This window comes from Dermacentor silvarum, chromosome 7, assembly GCF_013339745.2.
Source record: "Dermacentor silvarum isolate Dsil-2018 chromosome 7, BIME_Dsil_1.4, whole genome shotgun sequence".
NCBI lineage: Eukaryota > Metazoa > Arthropoda > Arachnida > Ixodida > Ixodidae > Dermacentor > Dermacentor silvarum.
Genome location: NC_051160.1, coordinates 44,886,544 through 44,913,931, shown reverse-complemented (window position 1 = coordinate 44,913,931; position 27,388 = coordinate 44,886,544). Strand labels below are relative to the sequence as shown.

At 45.5% G+C, this 27,388-nt stretch overlaps 2 protein-coding genes across 7 annotated transcripts in view; both read left to right on the top strand.

The window, feature by feature from the left end:
- LOC119457972 (glycogen phosphorylase-like) overlaps positions 1-27,388 on the top strand; it is a 211,371-nt gene that overhangs the window by 175,312 nt on the left and 8,671 nt on the right. The window lies entirely within an intron of this gene.
- Positions 1-27,388, top strand: part of LOC119457973 (glycogen phosphorylase-like) — a 63,244-nt gene that overhangs the window by 28,952 nt on the left and 6,904 nt on the right. For both annotated transcript variants that reach the window (XM_037719758.2, XM_037719759.2), the window contains exons 7-15: positions 3,993-4,229; positions 6,402-6,548; positions 9,152-9,315; positions 13,930-14,044; positions 16,492-16,593; positions 21,012-21,218; positions 23,208-23,429; positions 24,639-24,766; positions 27,188-27,322. In XM_037719758.2, coding sequence (XP_037575686.1) covers positions 3,993-4,229; positions 6,402-6,548; positions 9,152-9,315; positions 13,930-14,044; positions 16,492-16,593; positions 21,012-21,218; positions 23,208-23,429; positions 24,639-24,766; positions 27,188-27,322 — 1,457 coding nt within the window. The remainder of the gene's footprint in view (positions 1-3,992; positions 4,230-6,401; positions 6,549-9,151; positions 9,316-13,929; positions 14,045-16,491; positions 16,594-21,011; positions 21,219-23,207; positions 23,430-24,638; positions 24,767-27,187; positions 27,323-27,388) is intronic.

The following is a 27,388-nucleotide window of genomic DNA, read 5'->3' as shown; positions in this document are numbered from 1 at the left end:
TCTGGAAACTGGTTGTCTGCGCCTATAGGAAAACTAAAGCAAAATACTGGAAAAGAAAAAAAAAATTAATGTGCCACTCCGGCGGCCCGTGTATTTTTTTTTTTTTAAAGGCCCTTCACCAGGCCCCATTGCAAATTTTAGTTATACACTGGGATTTCTGGAACGCTGTCTAGCCGTTGTCTTACAGAAATTATTTTTCAAATTAGTTTATTATTGGAGGAGATTAAGAGAAGAAATTGAATGCCCTGTTAGCATATACCGCCAGGAAGCGAGCGCGACTCCCAACAGAGGCTCTCTCTTCCTTGAGTAGCTTCCGAAAGTGATGTTCCTTCCCCGCTTCCTCCCATACCGGAGTCGAGCAACCATGTCGGGTTCACCGGACGAGCCCTGCCTCCTTTTTTCCTCTTCTCTTTTATTTGCTGTGCGGCATATTTTCAGTGGCGGCATTGAGCGTTCCACGTTGGAGAAATTACCAAAGTCACGTGTCATGGGGAGTGATGTTGCTAGCACTGCATTTTACGTTGCGGCGTTTGTGCATGCTACATTGAATGTCTGACTGGGAGCAGAGCTTCCTCGAGAAAGAGGGCGCAGGACATTTGGTTTGAAACTCCAGCTGTTCTTGCAGCACGCAGCACTGTAATAGCTTGCAGGCATGGTCGGCAGCCTGTAAAGAATGCACTGCGCTTGACTGTTTAAAATGGCTAAACCTGGTGTGGGGCCCTTTAAGACAAGGTCTTCTTTGGTGACTTCAGATTGATTTTGGCTTCATGGGATCTGGGTGTCGAACCACTTCGTCTCTAGACAATTTGAGGCCTTTTAGTGTATGTAGGACAACAAAAAAGTCGTCAAGCTGAAGCTTGAAACAAAAAAGACATACCCACTTAGCGTGGAGCTATGTATTGAGCAGTAATAATGCACAATTAGCAAAAAGACGAAATGAAATTAGCTGCGCTCGTTCATACTGCACATGCCTAGAACCGAAACCAAAGTGTGGCTTTACCCAACGAAATATTTGGGCCGATCCCGGAGATAGTGCAGTCTAAATGTGTGGGCCAATCTTGAAGGTAGTGCAGTTTAAAAAGAAAGTAAAGGTTACATTAAGGGCTCTATGTATACTCGTGACACATGGGCACTCCAATGTCCTTTGAATAAAGGGACGTCTACCGGAAAGGCATTGAAACGAGGTGACACACTTCAAAGTAGAATCTCCTTTCTGGTAAGGGTCCCTTGCGGAAAGGGAGATATCCATACTACTTTATGGGCGTAAAGGCGTAACCTTGTCTGCATCCTGTCAACAGTAAACTTGTCGAAACACTTAGTGATCTTGGTGATGATTTGATCACTTCCGAAATTCTTTCTTACAGTTAGCAGACGCCCAATTTGTCTTGCAGTGAACTTTTATTGCAGCCATACTTTTAAGTGCATGGAACTGGCCCTGTCGCATCGCCTTACTTGCCTCAGGCAGCTTCATCCACACGTCTTTCTGGCCATCCAGTTTCGTCGGCGTGTTTTGTTTTGCATTGACCAGATGCAAAATTGTTTAGCGTTTTGTCAGTTTCAGTTTAAACAAGCAGCGCCTTGTTTGTTGCTGCGGAACTTATTGAAAAACATATAAAGGAGACCACGCCATACCATGTGTCACCGGTGAAGTTCCTTTTCATTATGGGTCCTTCCGCACAAAGTGAAGGGGTTTACTTCAAAGGACTTTAGTTCACCCGTGTGTCAGGGGTGTAACAGTTAAATGGTACTAAAGCGACTGAACCTTAGTTGACATAGAAAAAATAAAAGGTATTCCGGGGGTGCCTCTCAAACAACAAACCACCTGGTGCACTGATGTGCCCTGGAAGACTCGTTCTTCAATGTCAGCCGCTGCTGACTCAACCTTTTTTCTTTTCCAGGATTTTGCATTTCCTACTCTTTCAGCGCAGACACCCAGCAGCCAGATTTAATAGTTATAACCAATGATGTGGCATGGTAACATTGTAGTAAGCAGTTTATTTTACGATAGAACACACAAAAGTTCACGGTATCACAGCTGCTCATTCTTATATGCGATATATTGTTACAAGCAGTATTGTTATAAGTGGGTTCGACTGTACATATATAGACAACCACTAAACCGATTTTAATAAAGTTTGCTGCATTAGGAGAGGGAGCTGCATTCTACTGACTGTATGAAGCAGAATTTTGATTAAGGGCATTCAATATTTTTAGAGCGTAGGTGCCCGTTCCTGCGGCGAGCATCGGTGTTGGTGTTGTCACTTGTAACATTGTGAATGAGTACAGCGAAAGATGAAAGCGAATGCAGAGCACAGCAGGAGGATGAAATACGCGAGGATGAAAGTGGAGAGGAGGGTGCAGCAGAACCATGAGGTGGAAAGTGGAGGAGGGTATGGCGAAAGCGTGAGAAGAAAAGCGTTGTGCAGCAGCGATGGCTAGGAGATTGCGCCAGAGTAGTGTGTATTGGGTCTGTCGGTGGCGGCTGCTGTCAATCGCGCCGACGCGTCACCTACGCGCTGGCCCCATGCGGTGGCTCTCGTGTTCTCCAGATTAGTGAGGCAGTCTCGCCACACTTTGCTCTGTTTGCAACATGCCGCACGAGACAGCGTGTTCATGCCAGCCAATATATCACAAAAGGAAAACACATATAGAGCTACACTCAAATTTCGCATTAGGGTAGCAAACTGGACCTTCGCCTCTGGTTAACCTCCCTGTCTTTCCCCTTTCTTCTGTCTCTCTCTCTCATTAGGGAGTATCATAATCGTCGGTGAAATTTTAGATTTTTCTAAAATTGGCAAGTTAAAAACAATTACTACAGTAAGTTTACAAATGTGTAACTTAGCACCCAAAAACAAAAATAGCAATTTTTGCAACCTGCATCTATTGGAGCATCTAAAGGAGACAAATGTGACAAATTGGTTTATGGCTTATATGAAATTTTTACAATTCCGACGAGGGTTTTCAAAAGTCCCACTCACATATTAGTGGAACATTTCAGTGTGGTTTATATTACATCAGTTTTGTCTATTTTAGATGTCTCAATAAATGCAGTTTATAGAATTGTGATATTTCTCATTGCAGATTTAAAGTTGTAAACTTGATTCTTCTTTTTTTTTCTTCTGCTTTTTTTGTAAATCTTTCTAAAAGAATTAATGGCCTAAATAAAAAAATGCACTCCTACAGTTGATAGCATTTAACTTCTTTTTTATTCAACAAACCTCATCAAGTTTGGTGAAGTCAATGCAAGCAAAATTATTTTTCTGTTCCTTTGTGTTTAGATGAGATCCCCTGAGGCAAAGCTTCCTCCTAAAGGAATATTGACAAGTAATTTTTTTGTTTCGCTTGTTTGTCTTCTTTGGGTAGCTGCTGACTCCATAATTACCATACGATGCCTCAACTCCTTAAGAGCCCCACAAGTAATTGTGGCATGTATGCGACCCTTTCAAAATGCACTTCAGGCGCAGCATGGCTTCGGATGTGAAAAGGGAGACCATTCTCATTGCCCCAGAAGCAGAGATGGTGGTCACACGAAGTCTGAAATTAAGGAGCATGCTGGTCAACCCAGTATGGTGGTTGTAGGTCATGACAGTGACAGTGTCGCCAGAAGCTGTCGAATTGGCCCATCCAACAGTGCGCTCGTCTTGGAACCTGCTCAACCCTCTTGTTCAATTGAGGGTTGAATGTACTTGGCTTTCGGCATCACGGTCATTAGTGTGTGTATGTATGCTTCAGTGGTGTCTGGTACTATGAGACCACCGCATAAGGCTTTGGTGGCATCAGTAGCCTCCTTTTTCACATTCAAAGCCATGAACTCCAGGTGGTCAGAATTAATCCGGGGCTCCCCACTACAGCACCTCCCCTAACCTGTCAATTGGTTTTGGGCATTAGAGTATATCATGGTGTTTTGTTTTTCACTCAAAGAATTCAATGAAGCCATATTTCGTTGCATTTCAACCTGTGAAACTCTCACCTTAACCTTCTGCCGGACCCAGGCGTTCGAGGGCAAGGAGCTTCGTCTGAAGCAGGAGTACTTCATGGTCGCAGCGACGCTGCAGGACATCATTCGCCGTTACAAATCTTCCAAGTTCGGCCAGACAGAGGCGGTGCGCACCCACCTGGACCAGTTCCCGGAGAAGGTGGCCATTCAACTCAATGACACGCACCCAGCGCTTGCCATTCCGGAACTCATGCGCCTCTTCATGGACATCGAGGGACTCAGTTTCGACAAGGTAACTTCTTTTGAAGTGCGATAACAAATGTCTTGGAATGCCAAAAAAGTTGAACTAGTTGGTAGGGATCAGAAAAAAGGGAAGTGTAAACAGACAGTCGCAAAAAGAGAGAAGCAAACAAACACAAATGCATTTCTGTTTGTCCATTTCTAATATGAACAAAAATCTATAGCTGCATAAACTTGCAAGATGCTCAGGGAAAGTTCTTGCGGGCAAGTAATCAAATAATCTCTTCAATGGAGCCCATTACAGTTGAACCCCACAATAACAAAATTGATGGGGAAAGCGAAAAAAAATGTAGGCAGCTTGCACTACTGGTGCAAGGCTGGAGTAAACAGCGGAGCTGGTGATCAACCTAGCTTCTTCCAGGTTTCACTAGGAAATGCTAGGAAATGCTAAGTGCTGCTAGGCACGGTGTTCCGAATCGCTTGCCGGCGACGTGCAGATTCTCGCTTGGTCGTGCGACACGCTTCAAGATGAGCGGCTTCATCTTCGGGTGCCCAGATCTTCTTTGGTCGTTCCATGTCAAGGGTACATGTACTCGCCATAGAATCAACGAGAGCCGCCGTCGCGGCGGCTCAGAGCTTAATCTCCCCGGTGACGTCACGGTCAAGCTGCGCATCCACACTTGCCGGAGCGTGGCTGGTCGAAACCTGCCGAGCTGCCGCCAGAGGTGCCTGCTGCAGTCAGGGACACCGTGCGCGATCAGCGCTTATGTGGGGAAACGGGGAAGCGCGGATGACGTTGGCAGCAGCTCTGCGCGTTGCCTCGTTGGTGCTGCTACAATTTGTTTCTCTCTCTCTCAGTCCCTGTCATTTTCTCTTTCTCTCCCCCGAGCATAGTGCGCGATGTGAACATGCTCTCCTTCCCTCTCCTTAACGCCCCATGTCAAGGCAACATGCGCACAGCTAGAGGAGGTGAAGCACACGCCGCTCTGCGAGGTGGTTGCTAGGCAACGCAGTGATGTCATAGCTTGGCGAGGTTTTGCGGCAGGCGGCACTTTTTACGTTAGCTAGAACAGCTTCGCTGTTAAAAATTCACTTTCACAGAAATTTTGTTGTTGTCAAATGAGACAGCACAGACAAGGAATGCGCTGCAAAACAAAACTTTCTTGTCAAAATTTCGTTAGCCTACTTTGGTGAGCCTTGGTCAAGGCTGGAGAACAACATTGTCACAAAGTGCGCCCTGTACTTCGCCGATAACTTTTGGGGATATGATCCCTTTTGTGAGATTTTGTATAACTTAGTATCGGGCGCTTCGGCAACTACGTACAACAGTTTTGCGGACAATGATTTTGCATATGGGATCATAGTCTCACTCGGTCACTTTCGGGGATACGATCACTTTAGCGAGAGCTTGCATAACTCAGCACTGGACCTGTTGACAATTACAGGTGACCACTTTGATACAATCACTTGGGCGAGATTTCGTGTAACTCACTGGATGCATCGGTGTCTGCGAGCAACAGCATTGATACAATCACTTTCGCGAGATTTTAGACGGGTCAGCCTCTCTAAACAACAGCATTCCTCCAGCACCCAGAGCATTGCTTTTGAGGACGCATTACTGAGGATGCATCGGTGTATGCGTTCAGTGCAAGATACGTGAAATCTTGCGAAAGTGGTCATATTCACAAAAGTGATCAACCGAGAATACGACCCCATCAGGCAAACCTACGTCCTACGACTCCGAATGCACATGCGATGCCTGTCGGGTGGTACCGAAACAGAGGTGCTATCCTAGTCATTGTCAAATTCCTTCCTATTGTCAAATTTGGTAATGGTGGCATTTTCAATCAGAGAGGCCATAGCAGCCCTCTGGACCTCTATGACTGGCTCAAAATGTCACCTTTAAAGAATCTGATGGCAGAATTTGACAATGTCCATACTCCAGGGTACCAAAGCAGGGGACGCCTATTCTCAGATCTGAATCTTGGCCAGAGGCATGGCAGTTGGTGTAATGGAAACTGGCGTGCACTCATGTGCTCTTGCACATTCGTGCAACTCAATGTGACAACACTTATACTGGCTTGAATTTATTCATTTCATATTCATTTGAATTGTACCCGCCCGTTTCCTAGTCTTAATTAAATTTCGCACTGAGAGCACGAACAATTTTTATTCTTGCGTGTCGGGTTTTTCACTCGTTCATGTTTTTTCTGGCTTTTTCTAGGCTCTCGAACTGACGACGAAGACATGTGCCTACACGAACCACACAGTGCTGCCAGAGGCCCTGGAGCGCTGGTCATGCTCCATGTTGCAGAACATGCTTCCGCGCCACCTGCAGATTATCTTTGACATCAACGCCCATTTCCTTGGCGTAAGTCTCGTACAGTCGAACCTCAAAGTAAAAAGGTTGTACTTGCACGAGAAACTTCGTTAAGTCATGAATTTCATTCAGTCAGTGTTTCTTTGTCTCGGCAGTAGTAATCACCTCACAGGCTCCTTGAACAGCCATGGTGATTATACCCCCTGGTCGGGGAGCGTTTATACCATGAACAAAATTCGGCAAGGACCACCGTATTGGATCACTGATTATGGCATTCTGCTGCTAGGGTCCTGGGTTCGATTCCGATCCACGATGACTGCGTTCCGATGGTGTGGATTGAAAGGGCACTCATGTACCGTGCTTTGAGTGTATGTTAAAATAACCCTGGTTGGTCCTAAGTGATCTGGAGCCATCAACTGTGGCATATCTAGTAGCCTAATGGCAGGTTTGCGATGTGGTAAGTTTTTTTTGTGAGACATGAACCTGAGACACGGTCATTGGCACAATATTATACTGAGCATCAGTCAGTGTATCAGTCCATGGATGACATGAAAAGTGGGCACATTTTTAATATTCCCAACAAAAACCTACGACTTACGGTTTGTCTGCTAGCAGGTACGCGCGCTCCCTGCTCTTCCTCGTCGTGTTGCTCACTTGTGCGCCCTTGCGAATTGGTAATTACAGCCCACAACGCAAGTGCCAAATCGCTCGCGTTTCAACACAGTCGTGCTTAGCGGTCTGATTAGCTGCGCGAACAGAGTGTGACAATGTTGGTCTTTCCAGACGTGCACGCAACACATGGTCTATAGCGGCACGTTTTGTATAACACGGGCCGGCACCGCAGCAACAGCGGGTAGCTGTTGTTGCTGCGGTTTACGTTACCGGCACGGTAACTCGCCGTTTGCCATTCGCGGGCCGCCGTTCGACAGTGGTTTTGCTCGCGAACGACGAGATTTCCTTGCTGTGCATAGAGAGGATGAGACCGGGACTCATTTGTGCAGCAGCCTTACCGCCGCTGATCGCTCGACGGCACCGATATCGTCGCTAGGCCTTTTCCGGTTCAGTTCAAAGCTAAAGCGGACGGCGCTTCGAAATGAAATACCAGCACTGGAGGCCGCTTTGCTGTCGGTATATGTGCAGCTAGCATGGACGTGCCTTAACCGGAAGTAGGCAATGTTTTGAGAAGCGCGTTGACGATGACGTATGTCACGAGAAGCACTCGGCGAGGAGGGGAGACCAGCCGACAAGGAGAGTAGCGAAGGACAGAGCGAAACGAGCAAGGGCCGTTTTTCGGTCATCAAAAGCGTGTAACTCCGCTATTATGGCACCATTTCGAAAAATTATCGCGGCTTTGTGTTCATTTAGACTCATGCACAACTGCAACACCACAACTAAATTTCGACCTCTGGGTGGTTTAGGGGCCCTTTAATGCGAAACCAATCAACCATAAGGCTGTTCCATTTAAGAGGCAATTTCGTTTACCAAGATTCTATGTATATCTAAAATATTTCTCACCAATATCATCACATAACGAATATATATGCCCATAACGAATCTAAAATCTCTCTCGCCAATATTGGCATATACAGTTATCTTTTGTTAAATCGACTCTGGTTAATTCGATTTTTTTGGTTAATTCAATCCTGACTGAAGGTCCTGGCCAGCACCCGTGCATTTATATATGGGCCCAAACTTTCATTATTTTGATCCTAAAATTGGCCTTCGCCGTATAATTCGAACTTGACCTGTCAAAACACACACGCCTGATCCCCATGGTTACCTCAACAGCGACCCCTTTAGTGACAGCGTCTGTCTCAGCAGACCTTAGGGGACAGTGAATGCGTTGAAGATGCAGTGACTCCCATCAAAAACGATTATTTTTGGCATTCCCCAGGAAGGGATTTTCAAGCTATAACCGTAGCTCACAATGATTGTGGTATTAATCCGATACTAAAGCACGCCTGTATTTTTCAAGAAAATTGGGCCGAAAATTGACTTCGCAGCGTTCGTAGCTTAACCGCATAACACATTGTATAGCGGCTAAGCTGACTTTAAAAAAAAAACGTCCGGAGAAGCTGATTTAAAGAAACCGGCTGCCAATGTGGAACATACCATTAGACCCTTGCCTACTTTGCTATCTAAAAAACCAGGTGTGCGTTAGGTTTCAACTTTGTTCAGGAGCTTCAGTGTAATTTCTTCTTTAGTTTTCTTCTTTGGACACATGGATAGTGGGCATGCGCTTGATTCAGGAGCATGTCAGAATTGGTCAAATACTGCCAAATATATGAGCAGTGTGTTCTGGCGTTTTTTCTGCATCTTGTTTAATTCGACCTGCCAGATAATTCGATCAACTTCTTCACTCTCATCAGGGTTGAATTAACGGAAGTCAACTGTTACAAATATATGCTTATAACAAATATCGGATATAATGAAGGCATTTTCATGTCCGATGCGACTTTGTTGTAACAAATTTCAAGTGTGCATGATTTATATGGCAGCATGGACAGCGCAGCATTGTTGTGTGGTTTATTTGGCCAGATAATGCATGCTTATGCCTACTTTACCATGGTTGCACACCCTTGTGTCTGGTGTACTGTTCTAACCGTTGTCGTTATTGACTGGGTCCATCATACACCGGCCAATTTGTGTTCCAGGATGTGAGCCAGAAATACCCCGGGGATCTCGACCGGTTGCGACGTATGTCGCTGGTCGAGGAAGAAGGCGAGAAGCGCATCAACATGGCTCACCTGGCCATCGTGGGCTCGCACAAGGTCAACGGCGTGGCACAGATACACACCGAGATTCTCAAGAAGGATCTGTGAGTATATGTGCCACAAACTGCAGTTCCACGACAAACTTTGCACTAAGTAAGATGAGCCGGAACTATGCCTGCCATCACACTACTCCTGAACAACTTTTATTAGTAGAGCCAATGGACACTGTGCAACTAATATAATGTACAGTCTAACCCTCTTATGACAATACAGTCAACGTCAAATTTTTTGGACTCGCTAGGGGCCGCGAAAACGTCCTAAAAATCGGGCAGTTCTCGAAAAAATGAATGCATGCCTTTTACTGCCCCCAAGTGCTCAAATCGCCACAGGCACGTTCGAAATAGCTCTAAAAGCCTGCTATTGCACTTATTAGGCGTATGGGTGCTCGTACTGTGACAGGAAACTGTGGTTGCATGCGTGTATAATTAAGGAATACATACTGTGTCCCGTGACTCTTGCCCCTTCCAACTCTCGGTTTGCTTCACCGCAATACTTCGCGTATGCTTCACCGCGCAACATTGCTGTGTTGAGGCGAAGCTGATTTTTGGGAACAGGCATTAGGCAATGCGTCGTGCTTTCCGAGCTTCGAAGCCATTGGCGAAGATTACAAAGGCGTAGTCGGCTCCATTGCTAACAGCAGCGAACTGTTTCAATAAAAAGCATGGCATCAAACAGCAAGAAGCTTGGTAGCGAACGTCGAAGCAGGTAGGCCTAACGTTGCCGCGGTGGTGGCTGCGGGTGTCAGCGGATCTGCGTGCGAGAGCGCAGGTCCGAGGTGGCGAGTTGATCAAAATGGTGGCGGTTGTGGCTTCGAATAATGCCGTTTTGGAACTGCGGTCATGGGAACAAGTCAGGAAAATCGGACGGCGAAGGTTTTATGTGTCCGAAATTTCAGACGTTCTTATACATTGACTCTATGGGGTACGTGGCGGTGCTGTGAAGGCGTCCTAATTATTGGGCGTGTCTGAAAAATTGGGCATCCGGAAAATCGGTCACTGAGTGTATTCAAATGCCAAGAAAATCCCATTGTTATAACCGGGTTGCACTAAAAAAGCATTGGGGACAAACATCCAAACATATTAATTAAACAAAAAGAAAACGTGCAGTCGAACCCACTTATAGCATTACCAGTTTTAACAATACTCGGGAAACAATGAGAGCCCCACCACCGTAAGCTTTTGTGCATGTTACATGGTAAAATAGATTGCTTACTACAATGTTCTCATGCCACACTACTGGCTATAACAAATAAATGTGGCCGCTGGGTGTCTGTGTCAAAAAGAAAAAAAGTGTAAAATCCAGGTAAAAAAGGAAAAATGCGAGCCTCCACATCCACCTGCGTGCCACATACCTTTGCCACATCCTCCTTTAGCGCGGTGCAGCCCACACGGCATGCTTTTATTGCATTGCCCTACACATCATGAGCCTCTCGCACCACTCTCCCACCTCCCTCCCACCCCTCAGATACACAAGCTGACTGCACCAATATCGGAGGGTTGAAAGGTTTACAGGAGAGGAATGCAAGGCTGGCGACGCGACAAAAGCGTGCCGTGCAGGTTGGGCGACACAAAGGCGGGTGTGGTGAAGGTGTGCGGTGGGTGCTGCGACTTGCCTTATTATTTATTTTTGAAGAATTTTGCCTTCTTTTTTTCTTTCAGCGTGAACACTCACTAGCCAGATTTACTTATAACCCATAACGTGGCATGGGAGCATTGTAGCAAGTGGCTTATTTCGAGATAGAACACATACAAAAGTTGATGGTGCGTTGTATGCTCGTTATGTCCGATGTATTGACATGTGTACATGTTTATCTTTCACCAGTGGCCGCTTTTCACCGGCTAACAAATGTCAAACGTTATCGCTAGGCACAGGACGCGCCTGCATGTATCGGAAGTTTCTCGAACATTATCGATGGTTCTATCCGTTGTCTGTTGTCACTGACGCTTATGTAATCTGATTGTATGAGTGACGCAAATTGTCTAGTACTTTCTGGAAGACACGTGGGCACCAGGGATTAATCTGGAACCTTCGATGACTCATGTATAAAAGCCGACACATTTCGCCGCTGATCAGATTTCGACGATCGCCGACTGTGTTCGCTGCTATCGTTGTGCTTCGAGTGTAGCTTGTTTTTGTGGGCACAGGTTCGTCCAGTAAAGAATCAGTTTCATCATACATAGTTTTCCGACTGTTTTCTTCACCGCCACTACTACATGACAATATTGTTAAAGGGACAGACAACCGCTCATAACATGAATTGAGGTAACCCTGCAGATGGAAAGATCATCTATCGTATTGGCTGGAACGGGCCCTGTTTTTCTCAATAAACGTGGATTTATATTTAAATTCACTAAAAGTCATGAAAAATGACCTTTGGCGCCGCATGCAGCAAAAACGTAAACCTATTTAAGAGGTCTACCACGTGACCTTCTACCAGTGTATGCTGTTCCTGGTCTATTTAATAATATTGAATTGCAGTAACATTAAATAAAGTTCATTGCCTGCCTGCCTGCAGTATCATTCTTTCTATTATAAGTTTTTTCTAACCTAAGCCTTCGTTTTTAGTGAGTAGAAAAGTGGCGCTGCCTTCACCTTCGTTTTCAATGAATTGGCTTGGCTCGTCTATCGACTGAATAACGACGACAACGGGGGCCAGCCAGCCATGACGTAGGTGTGTACTTGGGACATAGGTGTGTACTTGGGAAAAGCTATAAGAAAGGTCTGTACAGCAACACAAACTTATTGTACCAGTCTATTTACCTTTAAAAGTGGCTGGAAAGATGACAACATAGGTGGTTAACCACAGTTGCACTTGCTCCAGTGAAAGCGGGACGATGGGCGGCTTTCATAATTTTGCGAGGCGGGCTATCGGCATCGCTATCACTTCTCAGCGTTGCTGGAGGAGGGACTGTTCTTTTTTTAGAAGCTGCTCAGACCGAAAAATTTTGCTTACAAAATATCCACGCACTTTTGGAAGTAACCACTGCAGGTGTAAACACTACCGAGGGTGAGCTTTTCATTGCACCATAAAAAACTGGGTCCATAAATATCGGTTGTCCTTCCCTTTAAAACCGGTATCGTTATAAATGGGTTCGGTTGTATACACTATATATTCACTGTTATGCAAAGAATGACATGCAGAACCACAATTCGAGATGCAGAACCACAATTCGAGATGCAGTGCGTTTTCTGATTCATTGAACACTGCAGCAAAAATACAATGGTCTGTAGAGTGTGCTACCTTGTCGTGTGCCCACACCCTCTGTACATATGACAGAAGTGCACAGCACAGACACCTAGCGCCACTTGAACATGACGACGTGAAACTGCCAGCTGCAACTGTCAGGGCCACTATTCTTATTGTAGAACACTGCTGCCAGGCAGTGATTTCAAGTATATTTGTTGCCCAATAAAGAATGCTCAGTAATGTTTTATGGGGCTACTGAGATATATTTCTGTAATGTGTTCTGACCATATATAGTTTGTTTCCATCATTTTTGGTGCTGAAACACTCGGTCTTTTATGGAGCATTTTTTTTAGGTTTTTATTTTACGTGTAGTGTTGACTGGCAATTCCTCCGCTATTTTGGCTCCGCCAGTGAAAAAAAAAAAACTTTGCATGGTGCTTTTTTCTGTAAATTTGTAAACAAACAATTTCACTTCCACTGCTAATGTTTTCTGCAACCCATACCCCACCAAAACACCGAGACTCGCTGCTATATCTATTGCTGTCATTGATCTGTGTCATGCATGTTGAAGTTCAGGGTGCAGAATAATGACACAGAAGCCTCGTGTTTATGCATTCATGATGAAATCCTTTTGAATAACTCCATTTGGGATGCTTGCCGGCCTTGCACCTAGACGACATGTTGTGAATGTGTGCGGACAACCACACTGACATGCAGTGTTATATTAGGGGAGGTTGGAGAGGAGGTGCTGGCAAAAGGGTTCTCTCCCCCCGGCCTTAGGGTGGATTCCAATTCTGGCCTGCATTGGAGACCGTCTATGTTAATGACTAAAATGACAGTTTCGAGCCTGTGTAGGTGGACGCATCTGGCCATAGATCTCTGAGACTTAATTTCACGTCGCATCAACAAGAAAAAGCTAAGAAAAGTGCATATTATTGCTGTGTTCTAACTTTTTGGGTGTGCAAACCTATGAAAACGCAACATAGACACAGAAGAAAACTTTACTGCATTGTCTTGTGCGCAAGTGACTTTCCCTTCGAGTGTCCAAGCAGTCTGCTCAGCTGCCATCTTGTTTGGACAGCAAAGTAGCCTGCATTGTTTTTGAGTTGGATGCTGTCTTCACGCGGCTGCATTTTTTTTCCCAGCTTTGTCAGAATTGATTCGAGACTTAAGATGGCTGTCTTAGCTATCTACTTAGCTGTCTACGGCGAGTATTGGAACACTGCCTTAATGGGTGTTCCTCCATGCCTGCAGTGAGGAGCATCAGCTGAAACACATGCCTGGGACTGTATCATGTATTATTTAAGTTTCCTTCTATCATCTTCACTTTTCATCATCTTTCACACCAAGTGACTGACCCCAGCAATAGTTGGGGCTCAGCATTATGCTCGCCAGTGACGAAGGGTGAAAGAGATGGAAAAGCATTAAAAGTAATGTTAAGAAATGCGGCCCCTGTTGCTGGCATCTGCAGGTTCAAGGACTTCTACGAGATGTACCCTGAGCGTTTCCTCAACATGACCAATGGCATTACTCCCCGCCGGTGGCTCCTGCTCTGCAACCCTAGTCTGGCTGATCTCATTGCCGATGTGAGCCTCAGCCTTTGCACCCACTTTGTGGCAATTGTTTTCTAGAATTGTTTGTGGTGTGCGATATCTCATTTGGTGTAACTACAGTCACCGACCGATAATTTGGACATGCATGATTATTTGAACAGCTCCACCGACCGCAATTTCAAACACCTTGCAGCGTGCTGTACGATAATTCAGGCTGCGACTGCACGACTGCATGCTAATTTGGGCACCGAGTTGAGCAGAAATAGTGATATTTTGGTATTGATACATCGCCGGCAGTAGTCCCCGACCGCACCCAAACCGCAGGACAAGCCAAGCCAAGATTCTAAGTCGTAAAGGCTGCATGCGTGATTTGTCATGAGAGTTTTATTCACGTAAACGCTGGATGTTAACGTGTTGCATAGCAACACGGTTCCAGGCGTATTCTTCTAGCAGGTTCATGTAGTGCCAACTCAACCCTCAATGACTGCATGAGGGAAATGCTGGACAGTGACTGTTGCGAAGAAATACATGACTAATCAGCTATTGTGGTGCTGTCAGCTTTTGTTGTGTTGCCGGGGGATTAAGATTTGGTGGATGCATTGACTGTACTTTCGTCTCTCTGTAGTGACAGCATGACAATGGTTAAGATATAGGCCTCGATTTTGTAGCGATGCTTTCCGCTTGATTCTCTTATCTTATCGTCTGCCATGTACGGCTGGCTGAATGACGAAATGTGATAAAGAATAGCATAAGAAATGGCATCACTACAAAAGTGTAGTCACGGACTGAGCAAGACAAAGGCAAGCATATATGTATGTGTGAAACAATGCATTGGCAAAATTGGGCCGTATTCTCGATCACTTTTGAAGGTACTTTCACTTTCGCAATATTTTGTGTGATTAGCACCCGACACATCGACGGTAGACAACATCCGCCGTCATTGTAATAAGACAACGTGCTTGGCATTGTACCAAGGATTTCGTCGCTCGTAGATGCCAATGCGTCTTGTACTAGTCACACGAAATTGAAGGTATCCCTGAAAGTGATGATCTGAGATTATGGCACACCTTTTTTTCAGTATTTTCAAACAGTTCAGGCAAGTTCAGTATTTCAGACTCCCAATTATTCGGACTGAATGGTGATCACCGTCTACTCCAAATTATCGGTCGTTGACTGTATATCAGAGATGCATGAAATGCGAGTGGTGCACTTAAATGTAAATGCAATATTCTGAATGAATGTTTTACAGGGGCCCAGTTTTTCTTCCTTTGAAAAGAACAGTGTATAGGTGCGACCATCACTATTCGGGTCTTGAAGTTTTGCTATTCTTGTAATCTGAATTTATGCATAATAAAGAAGTCTTTATACAGTCAAACCTCATATAAAGAACACAGATGTAACAAATTATCAGCTATAATGATGTAAATATAAATTTATTTCCTCCGATATCAGCACGAAAAAAATATGTGCTTATAATGAATATCAGGTATACCGAAAGTATTATTGCTATAGAAATTATATGGACACTCCAGGTGCATTTCTGTCGTCAGCGTCGCCGCCTTGTTGTGTATAAATTCTAAGGGCAATTACATGGCTGCGCTCGGTATGCTGTATGTAAGAGTGAAAGCGTGCGAGGGATCGTCGGCTCAATCTCACGCATGCAAGGGAGGAAAGTGGGGAGGAAGTTCGTAAGGCACTGGGGGGAGGGAGGGGGGGGGGGGGCATTGTACTCCAGCGGCTTCTGTGTATGGTGCCTGGGCGTGCAGCCGCACTGGCCCTATCTTGAAAGCGATCTGCAATGAGTACAGAGTCTATGTGCGCTGGGGGCTCATAGCTTAGTGTATCCTGTGTTCTCGCCGCTTAGTTCCCGTTAAAGCAAGAGGTAGCACAAAGGTCAATTCACTCACTGCTGCTGCCGCTCTTCCTCACACCACCGTTTTGACAGCGAGTGTGCACGCTCATCGAGTGAGATGTGCTTGTTTGCCTGTGTGCACGTGACACCATGCTTGTTAATTTAGTTAGCGAATGTTTACAAGTTTATACGGCCGGTAAAGCTACTGTCCTTACGTTATGTAGCTGTCTACTAATTTGCCATCGCAATCGATGCTTCACCTTTTTGGTGAAACTGCGACTTTTTTTGTGTGAAATGTTACTTCGAGATAGTATCACATGGTAGCTATAAGTTTAAGTTGTTAGTAAGTGAAATGCACTCCCCAAGGAAAGGATAAATAAATACACATGTAAATATCACGGTTTGTCACTTTCAGCAGTTGCTGATTACCTATGTTGACAGGCAGATTGCAGGCACTCCAATGAGGCATTGTGCTGGAAGCCACATCATGCAACAGTTAAAATACCTCTGCAAGCAATCATTCGAGAATACAGCCCCATGTTACAATTTACTCGTGATGTCTGATCCAAAACTGACTCAATATGCCTATCAGCTCTGGGTTTGAAGTTGTCTTTCTTTTCGTTCCCAGAAAATTGGCGAGGACTGGATCGTGCACCTGGACCAGCTGACCAAGCTGAAGCCTTTGGTCAACGACAAGGCATTCCTGCGAGACTTGCGGAAAGTGAAGCAGGTCGGTGCTCCTTGAGAAAAAAAAATCAGCAGCCCCTCCCCTGTCGAGGAAATGGGGGTAAGCAAAGCTTGTCGTGTGTTTCTTCGGTGTTCCTCGGAACAAATTGCACTGACGAGTACCACGTTGTGCTTGAACCACAACCAGTCACACGCACTGCAGCTGGCTCCAAAGCTCTTAGCGGACGTTTGCCCTCAACATCGCGCTCCCGCAACTCGGGGTCCACGGCTCTTCGCTGACATTTCGCAAGCCCTCACACTAGAATCAGCACGTCAATGATGGGCCCTTTCCCGAGCGAGTTTGCGGCGCCGTTGCTCAAACGCAGCCTGCTCCTCGGCAGAATGCACCACGTGCGGCCTTTCCAACCAGTCGCCGAGACTGGTCTTAGGCGATCATGCCCGGCAGTGCGTGCCCCAACCCCCTTTTCATCCCTTTCCCTGCCCGCGACACACCAAACGACCCTGATTGGTCGCACACGTCACGTGATCTGGCGCAGCGCAGCTTTCCCCGCACCTGCTCTTTCTTTCTTTCTTCCTTTCTTTCTTTCTTTCCTTCCTTCCTTCCGTCTTTCTTTCTTGTCCCTGGCTCATACTCGCATATTCAATGCGGTATGTGCCACACGTGACATTTTGCGTGACTCCAATGCCACCGAAACTTGTGAGCTAATACAAGCTTCACTTGAAAAAGAAAAGTGCTTTAGGAAAACTGTGCACGTGACTTTTGGCATGTGCTTAAAAAGACTGGAGCATGAAAAGCCCAGTTTGGTGAATTCATGCACGAGACACTGTCTTACACACGTATAGAGTGTGTGGGTCATCATACAGTCATAATGTTAACCCCTAGAGCGCCAAGATAGTGCATCAAAAGCAAAAGCACTGTAGAACATCTTGAGACACTTCATATTGGACATTTGTTGCAAGTTTGATGAATTTCTGCAAAGTGTTTTAGTGAAAGTAGCTGGAAGGTAAATGTCTGGGCGTTGCTTGCTCTCACTGGCAGTAAACAGACACATAGTTTATTTACTCATACTGTTGGCCTGTCGGCCGTTACAGGATAAGTCAAAAGCAGCACTTCAACAATTAGTACAATACATGAAAATTCCAACATTACATAGAGCATGAAAAAAAAAAAAACAGGTCAATAGCAGCATTTCGGCAATTAGTACAGTACATGAATACCGCAGTGCATGAATAAGCGAACAAAAAAGATAAAGAAAAAAATACATAAGCGAAATATTCAGCACATGCTCCGATCAATAATACAAGACTATAAATGCAGTGTTGAAAAACGAGCTCCTGCGCGCGCGCACACACACACACACACAAACACACACACACACACACACAAAAAGAAGAAAAAAGCGGTGAGCACATATACATGCGTGCATCTTTCAATGGAGCTTTAAGTTTTTCTCAAATTGTTCTGCACTGGTGCTTTCGCGTGTTAACAACGGTAATTCATTCCATTCTTTAATGGTTCTTGGGAAGAAAGAAAATGCATAAGCGTTAATGTGCATCTGAGGTATTTGAAAAGTATTATCTTTGCTTTTCCTTAGTGTTCTACCTTGTCGTGCTATCAAATACTGTTTGCTATTGATGTTAAATGTGTTTTTAGTGAGAAGAAAAAAGAACTTTAATCTAGCTATGCGCCTGTGTTCGGCGAGCGTAGGCAAGTTCAGCAAACTGAGCATTTCGGAGACAGAATCTGTGCGAGAATAACATGATAAAATAAACCTTGCTGCTCGACGTTGAACTCTTTCCAGTCTCCCAGATTATGCTGGCATATTCTAGCGTGGGCCGAACGTACGTTAAATAAACTGTTAGTTTTACTGACTGTGAGGCTAACTGCAATTTCCGTAGCAAGAACCAAAGCTTTTTTTCCGCAGTTTTGCATAATTTTACATGATTTGACCAGCTTAAATTCGCGGATATATGTATGCCTAAGTATTTCAGCAAATCAACCGTGGAAAGCACCGAAGAATTCACAGTGTAATTAAAATAAAAAATATGATTTATTTTATTCGTTATGCGCAATACAACAGTTTTACTCTAATTTATTTTCATTTTCCATTTGTCACACCATTTTTCTATAGCCCTAAGAGCGTCGCTGAGTAATTGCTGATCTTCTGTGCTATTAATTTCTTTGTATAATAAGCAATCATCGGCGAAAAGTCGCACCGTGATACGTTCGTCAATTGCAGAGGAAGTGTCATTAATATATACTAAAAATAGTACAGGACCTAACACAGACCCCTGCGTAGCGCTTGACGTCACCTTCAACGGCTTTGATTTAATGTGTTTCACTTCTACGTATTTGGTTCTGCCCCGGAGGTATGCGGTTATCCATTTTACTACTTTCCCATTTATTCCCATATCAATCAGTTTCACTATCAATTCTGCATGTAGCACTCTGTCGAATGCTTTCGACAGATCAAGACAGATAGCATCTATCTGTTTCTTATTGTATAATGTGCTGGCAAAGTCATGGATTGTTTCATGAAGCTGTGTTGTTGTGGAAAGGCGCTGTCGGAATCCGTGTTGGTTGGGAAAAAATGAGTTCGCATTTTCGATGTACGTGTAAATTGTCTTGACTACAACATGTTCTAGGAGCTTGCAGCAAATGCAGGTCAGCGATATTGGACGGTAATTTTCAATTATCTGTCTATCTCCAGACTTGTGCACAAGTATAACCTTTTCCGTAAGCCAGTCATCTGGCGCTCGGCTTTCTGCTAGTGACGCGTCAAATATAATTTTTAAGTAATGCGCAACCCATTCCGCATACCTGCGCAGAATTGCATTCGGTATGTCATTGGGGCCTACCGATCTCCACATTATATTCATTATGTGGAGATGGGTTTGCACAAGGCTTACCCTACGAGCGATGGTCAGGAAAGGGCATGACGATCCTCCACTCCGCAACACACAAAGGCGCTACGGCAGGGTTCGTCGACTCTCCGACACGGCGCAGAGAAGACTCCAGAGTCAGATCACCAACAAACATGGGTTTATTCACCCAAGATACCGCACAGTGCTACAGTCATGGCGCTTATGGGCCAAGGCTCACCGCAAGACCGATCGAGTACGCGCGCCCACTGCGCTAGGGCTAACCGGGTAGCGGCCCGCCAAGCGCGAGAACGAGGAGTCCCGAGAACAAAGGTCTCGTGTAACCACCTCGTCGCGGGCCTGTGAGCATCTGCCGTGGCGAGGAAGCGGTCAGCGGACGAGAGCTCGGGTGGAGAGGGTGCCCAGGGGCCGCTGCTCGGGAGGCCAATCAGGGCGCGTCCTGGTGACGTGTTCCCGCGGGGCAAGTCCAATCCCGTTGGGGGGGGGGAGAAGCACGGTTTGCGTGGGTAAGTAGGTCCAGCGCGCTAGCCATGTCCGCCATGTTGCCGTTACGGCGGCGGTTCCCGGAGATCGAGCTAAGCGCCTCGCTCGAGCTGGGGGACGAGGCGCGGGAAGGCACCTCGATCCCCACAATTATCATCATCAGTTTATTTTTACGTCCATTGCCAAGATGAATGCCTCTCCCAGTGATATTCGTTGTGCAGTAGAACCTTGTTGATACATTTTTAAAGGGACCGTGAAAAAAAAAGTAACATTTAGGAAAACGTAACTGTGAGGAAGGCCGCCAATCGCCACAGCTATGTCAGAAACAGTTCTGAATGGCTCTCGGTACACTTATTAGACGTCTCGGTGCTCGAACTGCGACCGGGGATGGTACATACATGTGTATCCTTAAGGGACACTTACAATGTTTTGTGACAGTGGCCCCTTTCAACTCTTAATATGCTTGACAGCACTATTTTGCATATGCTTCACCTCATAACATGTCATTATTGTGGCAAAGCTGACTTAAAGGAACTTGTGAATATGCTATGCATATAAGACTTGCTGGCTCCAAAATAAATGTAGCCCTGCACTCGGCGGATCTGGTTGGAGAATCTGGCCGGTAAGTTTTAACCGATGCACATTTCGCTTAAGGTGCTTTGCCAGCTGCTCTGTGCATGTGGGCAGCGCCTGGCTTGTGCAGCTTTGGTCGCTTATTGCAAACTTTGGTAGCTTGTTACAATGCACCGGTCACTTGTTGCAACATACAAGCTGGCTGCAACATTCAAATGCTGCTTAAGATGCAGGAACATTACAGATTTGCAACGTATCAAGGGGAGTATAATGCACAGAAGTCGGTAGGATTTAGCTCAGGATCGGGAAAACACGACGTAGCAGCTGCGAAAATACAGCAGCAAGGAACGTATCAATAGTGCTTCACTGTGTCAGCATTATACAGCAAGTGTCACTAAACATTTCCGTGTGATACGCCTGCTAATCGCATTCACCAGAAAAGCACACTTTTTTAAAGCAGCACTGAATTTGCCCATCTAACAGGAATATCACAAAGGCGCATGCTGATTCCTTCGAATGCAGGAAAACAAGATGCGGCTGTGCGAGTACCTGCACAAGCTGACGGGCATCAAGCTAGACCCATCGTCCATGTTCGACATGCAAGTGAAGCGTATCCACGAGTACAAGCGGCAGCTGCTCAACTGCCTGCACATCATCTGCCTGTACAATCGCATCAAGGCAGACCCCTCGGCACCCTTCGTGGCACGTACCATCATGGTCGGTGGAAAGGTGCGTAGCTTGCTTTCTCGGTTTCGTTCATTTGTCACCACTTGGAAGATGTCGATTTTGCTGTAATGAAACTGTGGCGCCATCTGTGTGTGCTATGGTGAAAAGGCAGCTCTCATTGTAACCGCGAAAGTGTCATGTATAGAAGACCATTTCGCTATTTAGAGACTCTGGCAAGGTTCCGAAAGTTTTTCTTGCAGAAATGAAGTGGGCAAAAAAGATGATGGCGAACTACAGTAGTGCCGGCATAACAGAAGTTTGCAGATTTTAAAGTTTTTCTTTGCAGCTGATCATAAATTTACAAATCAATTTCGGTGTAAAATGTTAAATGTCTGTGCTTGAGACATGATACGCACTTGTGTGAAATCATGGAAAGATATGCCTTATATGCCAACTTGTAAACACACTTCTTTTTTTGCCATAGCAGGATGATAGGATGTGGGACCAGGCGTTTCTTGGCGTCGCAGGCTCACTACTGCCAAGGAATGTGTAAAACAGTCTATACCAGGTGCTCGGTACCTAGTATAGACTGTCTATACCTAGTCTATACTAGGTACCTAGTCTATACTATGTAAGACTCGGTAGATTATAAGAAAATTCTGGCAGAAACCATCTTAGAATGACTGTCGACGCTAATGCAATTAGCACTGAAGCAATGTAGTGTCATACCGTATTGTCACCGCGGAAACCCATCATGTATGAGGTGTGTGCTGCTGCCAAGTGCTCTTGTGCTTCCTTCTGGACATGCTGCGCCGTGAAGTGAGTGGGTGGCAGCAGTTTAAATATATATGACCCTGATTCAATTCCACTCAGCGTCAGATAAGATTTAAAGGATGTTTTTTTTCTCACTGAAGAGCCGCGCATACCCAGCGACCCAAGTAGACCGCAGAGGTTCGTCGAATAGTGGCACATAACCAGTAACACATACCGAACGACCCAAGTTGGCATGAAATAGGCTCATTGCAGAGTATTGCATACCCAGTGGCATGTACCTTGTGACCCAACTTGGCGCGAAAGAAGTTCATCGGAGAGTGGCACATACCCAGTGGCATATACCCAGTGACCCAAGTTGGTCCAACAGTTTGTTTCAAACCCAGTTCCTTCAGAACAGCAGCCCCGTTGCTCTACCCGTTAGACTATGGACTACCCAGTGAGTGACCCAAGCCGGCATGAAAGAGGTTAGATGTGGACAAACAGACATACAGACATACCACAAACTTGGTGAACTTCCTAAAGAATGCTAGTCGCAGTAAAGAGGGCAGTTGCATGAAGACGGGACTGAGGTCACCAGTGATACAGGTCACTTCTGGTGTTGACAGGCCGGCAAGTGAATAGTGAAGTGCCGAGTGAAGAGGCAACTGGTTCACTGGAAAGCTGCAGGTTGGACAACAGTAAAGCAAACGCCACTGTTTTATCAGTGCAAAGGCTTTTCGAAGAACCTGCATAGGTTTTTATTGTAGCTTTTAGCTGCTTTCTGGGTGCGATTCCAACTGCCCCCATTCGCTGAATGGCTCCTTGGCATATGAATGCAGTTGCATTGCGGGTAAGCAAAACCAACAAATGTAAATTGCTGTTCTGGTACTCGCGCAGCAGGCACTGAATCTCTTATCTTGTGGCAATTTCTTGAGGGTCTCGTTCCTTGCTCATGCAACTTATGCTGAAAAACACTCCGGCACTGTTGAGGATGAGAGTCTGCATGCTTGAGTTGAACGCCAAGTGATGTTGACACTGGCATTATGCGGGATGATGTAGGCACAGCCACGCTGGCTTAGTGACTATGGCGTTCTGCTGCCAAGCACAAGGTTGTGCTTTCGACTCCTTGTTGTAGTAGCCGCACTCCAATGGGGTCAGAATGCAAAGGTGTTAATGTACATCGAAGTAATTGCAGGCAATTGAAATTAATCTGGAGCCCCCCCCCCCCTTTACAGGGTTCCTGATAGCCAGTGTTTTGCATTGAGATGTCGCACCCCACAATTTGATTTGATGATGCAGGCGGCTCCGGGCTACCACATAGCGAAGCAGATCATCAAGCTGATCATCGCGGTGGGCAATGTGGTGAATCACGACCCTGTGATTGGGGACAAGCTGAAGGTGATCTACCTGGAGAACTACCGTGTCACCCTGGCCGAGAAGATCATCCCAGCAGCTGACCTCAGCGAGCAGATCTCCACCGCCGGCACAGAGGCTTCAGGCACCGGAAACATGAAATTCATGGTTGGTCTCCTTCCTCACTTGCTGCTTCTAGGTATTGCAGTACCCATTGTCAGGACTTGCTGTGAGCCCAGTTGGTGCAAGTTCGACATAAATATGCACCTCTCCATTCTCCGTTTCTTTTCATTTGTGTGTATGTTTTTTCTGTGCTTTCTCTTAATTACTTATCATGTCAAGTGTCCATGCATTTTGTTATGCTGCCTTTGCACCTCATTTTCATGGCTTAGCATAGTGTTTCTTACACTTGTCCCTAGATGGAGATGTGGCTGTGCGAGTTTCTTTAGCAACGCTTCAATTAACTTTGTGAATGACTGCAATTACAAGCACTGGCTCGGTTTGGTTTAGGCTTAATGCACGAAGCAACTACAGCCAACAATTCTGCATTGGTGTCGATTGCTTAACTGCCTCACTGCGCATGGTTGTTTACAACCCTGCCTGCCTGACAAGATGCATCGTGCACGGTGCCACAAGGCAGACAAGGAAGGGACTTGATGCACAACAGTTTCTAATGGTATATTCGACTGGTTGCTTCCTGGCGCTCTTGAGCATTCTGTCAGAGCGCTTTACATCGAACTTGCCGAAATTAAGCAGCCCAGCTGCATTCAAGTGGTTCTTTTGAGTCGCTTCCCTTGGTCTCTGAACAATCCGCCGCAGTTGGATTTTTTAACAGCGAAGCTGGTTAAGCCAGCCGTAATTTGTGGTTTGTGGTTCGTATCAAGAAACTATCAAGAAATAAAAGAAAATAAACTTTTTTGCCGAGGCGGGATTCGAGCCCGCGTACCCGCGGTCCCAAGGCGAGCGTCGTAACCACTAGGCTATACAGCCACGCTTGCAGAGCATGCATTTATGCAAACCATATGATTGCATACGAGTGTCGTCGCCTTTGCCCACAGCTGGCGCGTTCGTACACTTGTACTTTGCGAGGTGAAGAAGAGGTTGTATTTCTGTATGAAAGCATGATGGGCGCGGTACTGTAAAGGATCTTTTTTTATTTTGTCACGGAAAACGGGTGCGCGTTAGAATCGAGTAAGTAGGATAGTTGTGTGAGAGGTTCTTCTTGTGTCAGTCATTATAACAAAGTGTGCATGGGTTATATGTAGGGGCAGGTTGTCTATGCAAAGATTTGGCATTCTCAGCAGTGCCTTTATGTGGAATGTCTGTTCTTTTTCTTTACAAACAGATGTCTCACATACATGATTTTTCTTTTTGTAGCTGAACGGCGCTTTGACCATTGGCACCCTGGACGGTGCTAATGTCGAGATGCAAGAGGAGATGGGCCCAGAGAACATCTTCATTTTTGGAATGACCGAGCCAGAAGTTGAAGAGCTCAAGAAGAGGGGGTGAGTGCTATTTGAATCTCGTTGATTCTCATGAGCCACTCATGTGCAGAGCTGCTGAATCGGTGAAAGACAAATTGCACCTGCTTACTATATTCATACGAATGGTAACACACGATTCCTTTGCAATATAAACACCTCTGCATTATATTTGGATGTGAGCTTGAAATACCAGAAGCCCAAATAAGGGAAACAGTTTTAAACTGCTCTTCTGGCTAGCTACTGGCTTGTTTATGATTTCATTTTATTATATGTTTCATGTAATACTGTCATGTTTGGGTGCTGCACTTGTCTGTTTCATACAGAATAAACCATCTGCACATCACCTGTGGTGATGGAGGAGCAAATAGGTCAGTCAGCTAAGGCTTTGCGCTGCTGAGCATGAGATCGTGGGATCGAATCCCGACTGCTGGCCGCCGTATTTCGATGGAGGAGAAATGCAAAAACGCCCGTGTGTTTGGGTTGTAGTGCAGGTTCAAGAACCCCAGGTGGTCAAAATTAATCTCGAGCCCTCCACTATGGCTAGCCTCATAATCAGAACTGGTTTTGGCATGTAAAACCCCAGAAAGAAGGAGAAGAGCAAATAGGTTATTTTTGCGGTGAAAGTGGCAGCACAGTCTCTCATTGGTGGGATGAAATAAGCCGTGCGCAGCCGCGTCTTATCACAACAATGACAGGTGGCAGCTCCGTTCTGTTGCCCAGTAAGTCTGGCAGCACTGCATCATGCGGACTTATCTAAAATTTATTCTGGGCAAAACAGGCTAGTACAGTTGAATCTCGACAATTTGTTCGAATTAAAAGAAGGACTTATTCTTGAACAATTCATGCACCATAGCACAATGTACGAACGGCACGAGTCGTGAAATATTGTGGCGCGCGTGCAAGCACACAGCGAGCGAGGACCACGAAACTGCTTACGTCGGCCAGCGCTCACTTCCCAATAACGGCAGAAAACGAAACTTCAGGGAGCAGGCTAAGCTGGCACCGGCACGGCGACGGGTGCACACGGAGACCGCCGAAGGTGTGGGAGGAGGGCAGCAGGGAAGCAGATTTGGTCGTGGCAACTCCGCCGCTTTGTTGGCAATGGCTTCGGTGGCTTCCCTCGCCCTCCCTTTTAACTCCCTCGTAGCTCCGTCACTTTCGACTCTCTTCCGTATGTGCCCGCCACCGTGCCGGCATCGCCGCTCCCGCGTTCCATGTTCTGTTTCATGACAGTGAATGTGCTCTCTTCTCTGCCTACAACATAAATGGGAAGAACAGTCACTGGAAACTCAGGTCGTCTTTGATAGTTCCAAGCTGCACATTTTTTTAATAAGCATGTGGCGCACCCATGCTGGTGACAGGAAATCTGAATCTTGAGTGAGTCCATTCCATTCCTAAGAACCTGCATTCAGAAACAGCTTAGCATGTTGGAACTTAAGGAGGGATGCTAAACTGAATGCCAACTTTCTTATGTATGGATAAATCTTAGCCAAATCTGCGCACCTTCTGCGTATTGATGTGCCAATTCCAAAACTGTAATTATCTTTGTCCTAGGACAACTAGTACCTGATATATGCGACAGAAATGGGGTTCTTTTGTCTAGTGAGAAATTAGCATCTAGACAAAGAAACCGAACACAGTGGTTAAAATACTGAAAAAATTTAAAACGCCTATTTTGTGCGCTAAGTGTAAACCAATATACTAGGTCAATTTGAACTAGAGTTGGAGCCATCAAAATTTCTTCAATCACAGCATGTTGTCTTCAAAGAAATGCGATCTTGACCTGTGAAACAACACTAATTACAAACTTTTCTGAACAAAATATTATGCTAAAATTGGGCTTAGTGCACACTGCATGCATTTGTCTTTTCAGTAAAGAAATAATTATTACAATGGCTGAAATAGACCAGAAGCTATTTTCTCTCCAAAATTGCAAGTGTGTCAAAATTGTTCTGACAAATCGAGGAAATACATTTCAAAGCATCTTCATTGGAACATAATTTATAAATTATTGTGGAAATGAAGGTCTTGGAATGTTATGGAATGAATCTTATGAAAATTAAGGGTTTTGGAGACTCGAAAATGACAAAACTGAGTGATCTTTGAGCGTCTTGCATTCTACGGCTGTTCAGACCATTTAGGCCTGTAATGGTACAGTCAGCCACAAAAGTTTATGGACCACGGGATCTCGGAAAATGTTCAATTCCCGAGCAGCCTGTAGCAGTAGCCAGTAAAATTGTATACGAAAATGTTAGCATATTCCAGTCGAGGTCCCGAAATACAAATACCAGGCTTCGTTTTGAGGCTGTGGAGATATTCAGCTTTTTCTCAGATTTCATGGTCCGTAATATTTTCTGGTTGACTGTCGTGTTTGTTTTTGACTTATGTTTTTCATATGACATTGACTGTGCATGTGTCTCATGTCATGAACTCTTCCTGCAGCTACAATGCCTGGGACTACTACAACAAGCTGCCAGAAGCGAAGAAGGCCATCGACCAGATCAACAGTGGTTTCTTCAGCCCATCCAACCCAAACCTCTTCCACGACCTCACCAACGTGATGCTCAACCATGACAGGTAACTTTTTGGATTAACTTGCATGTGTCATGTGGTGTGTGTGCATGATTCACACACACCACAGTT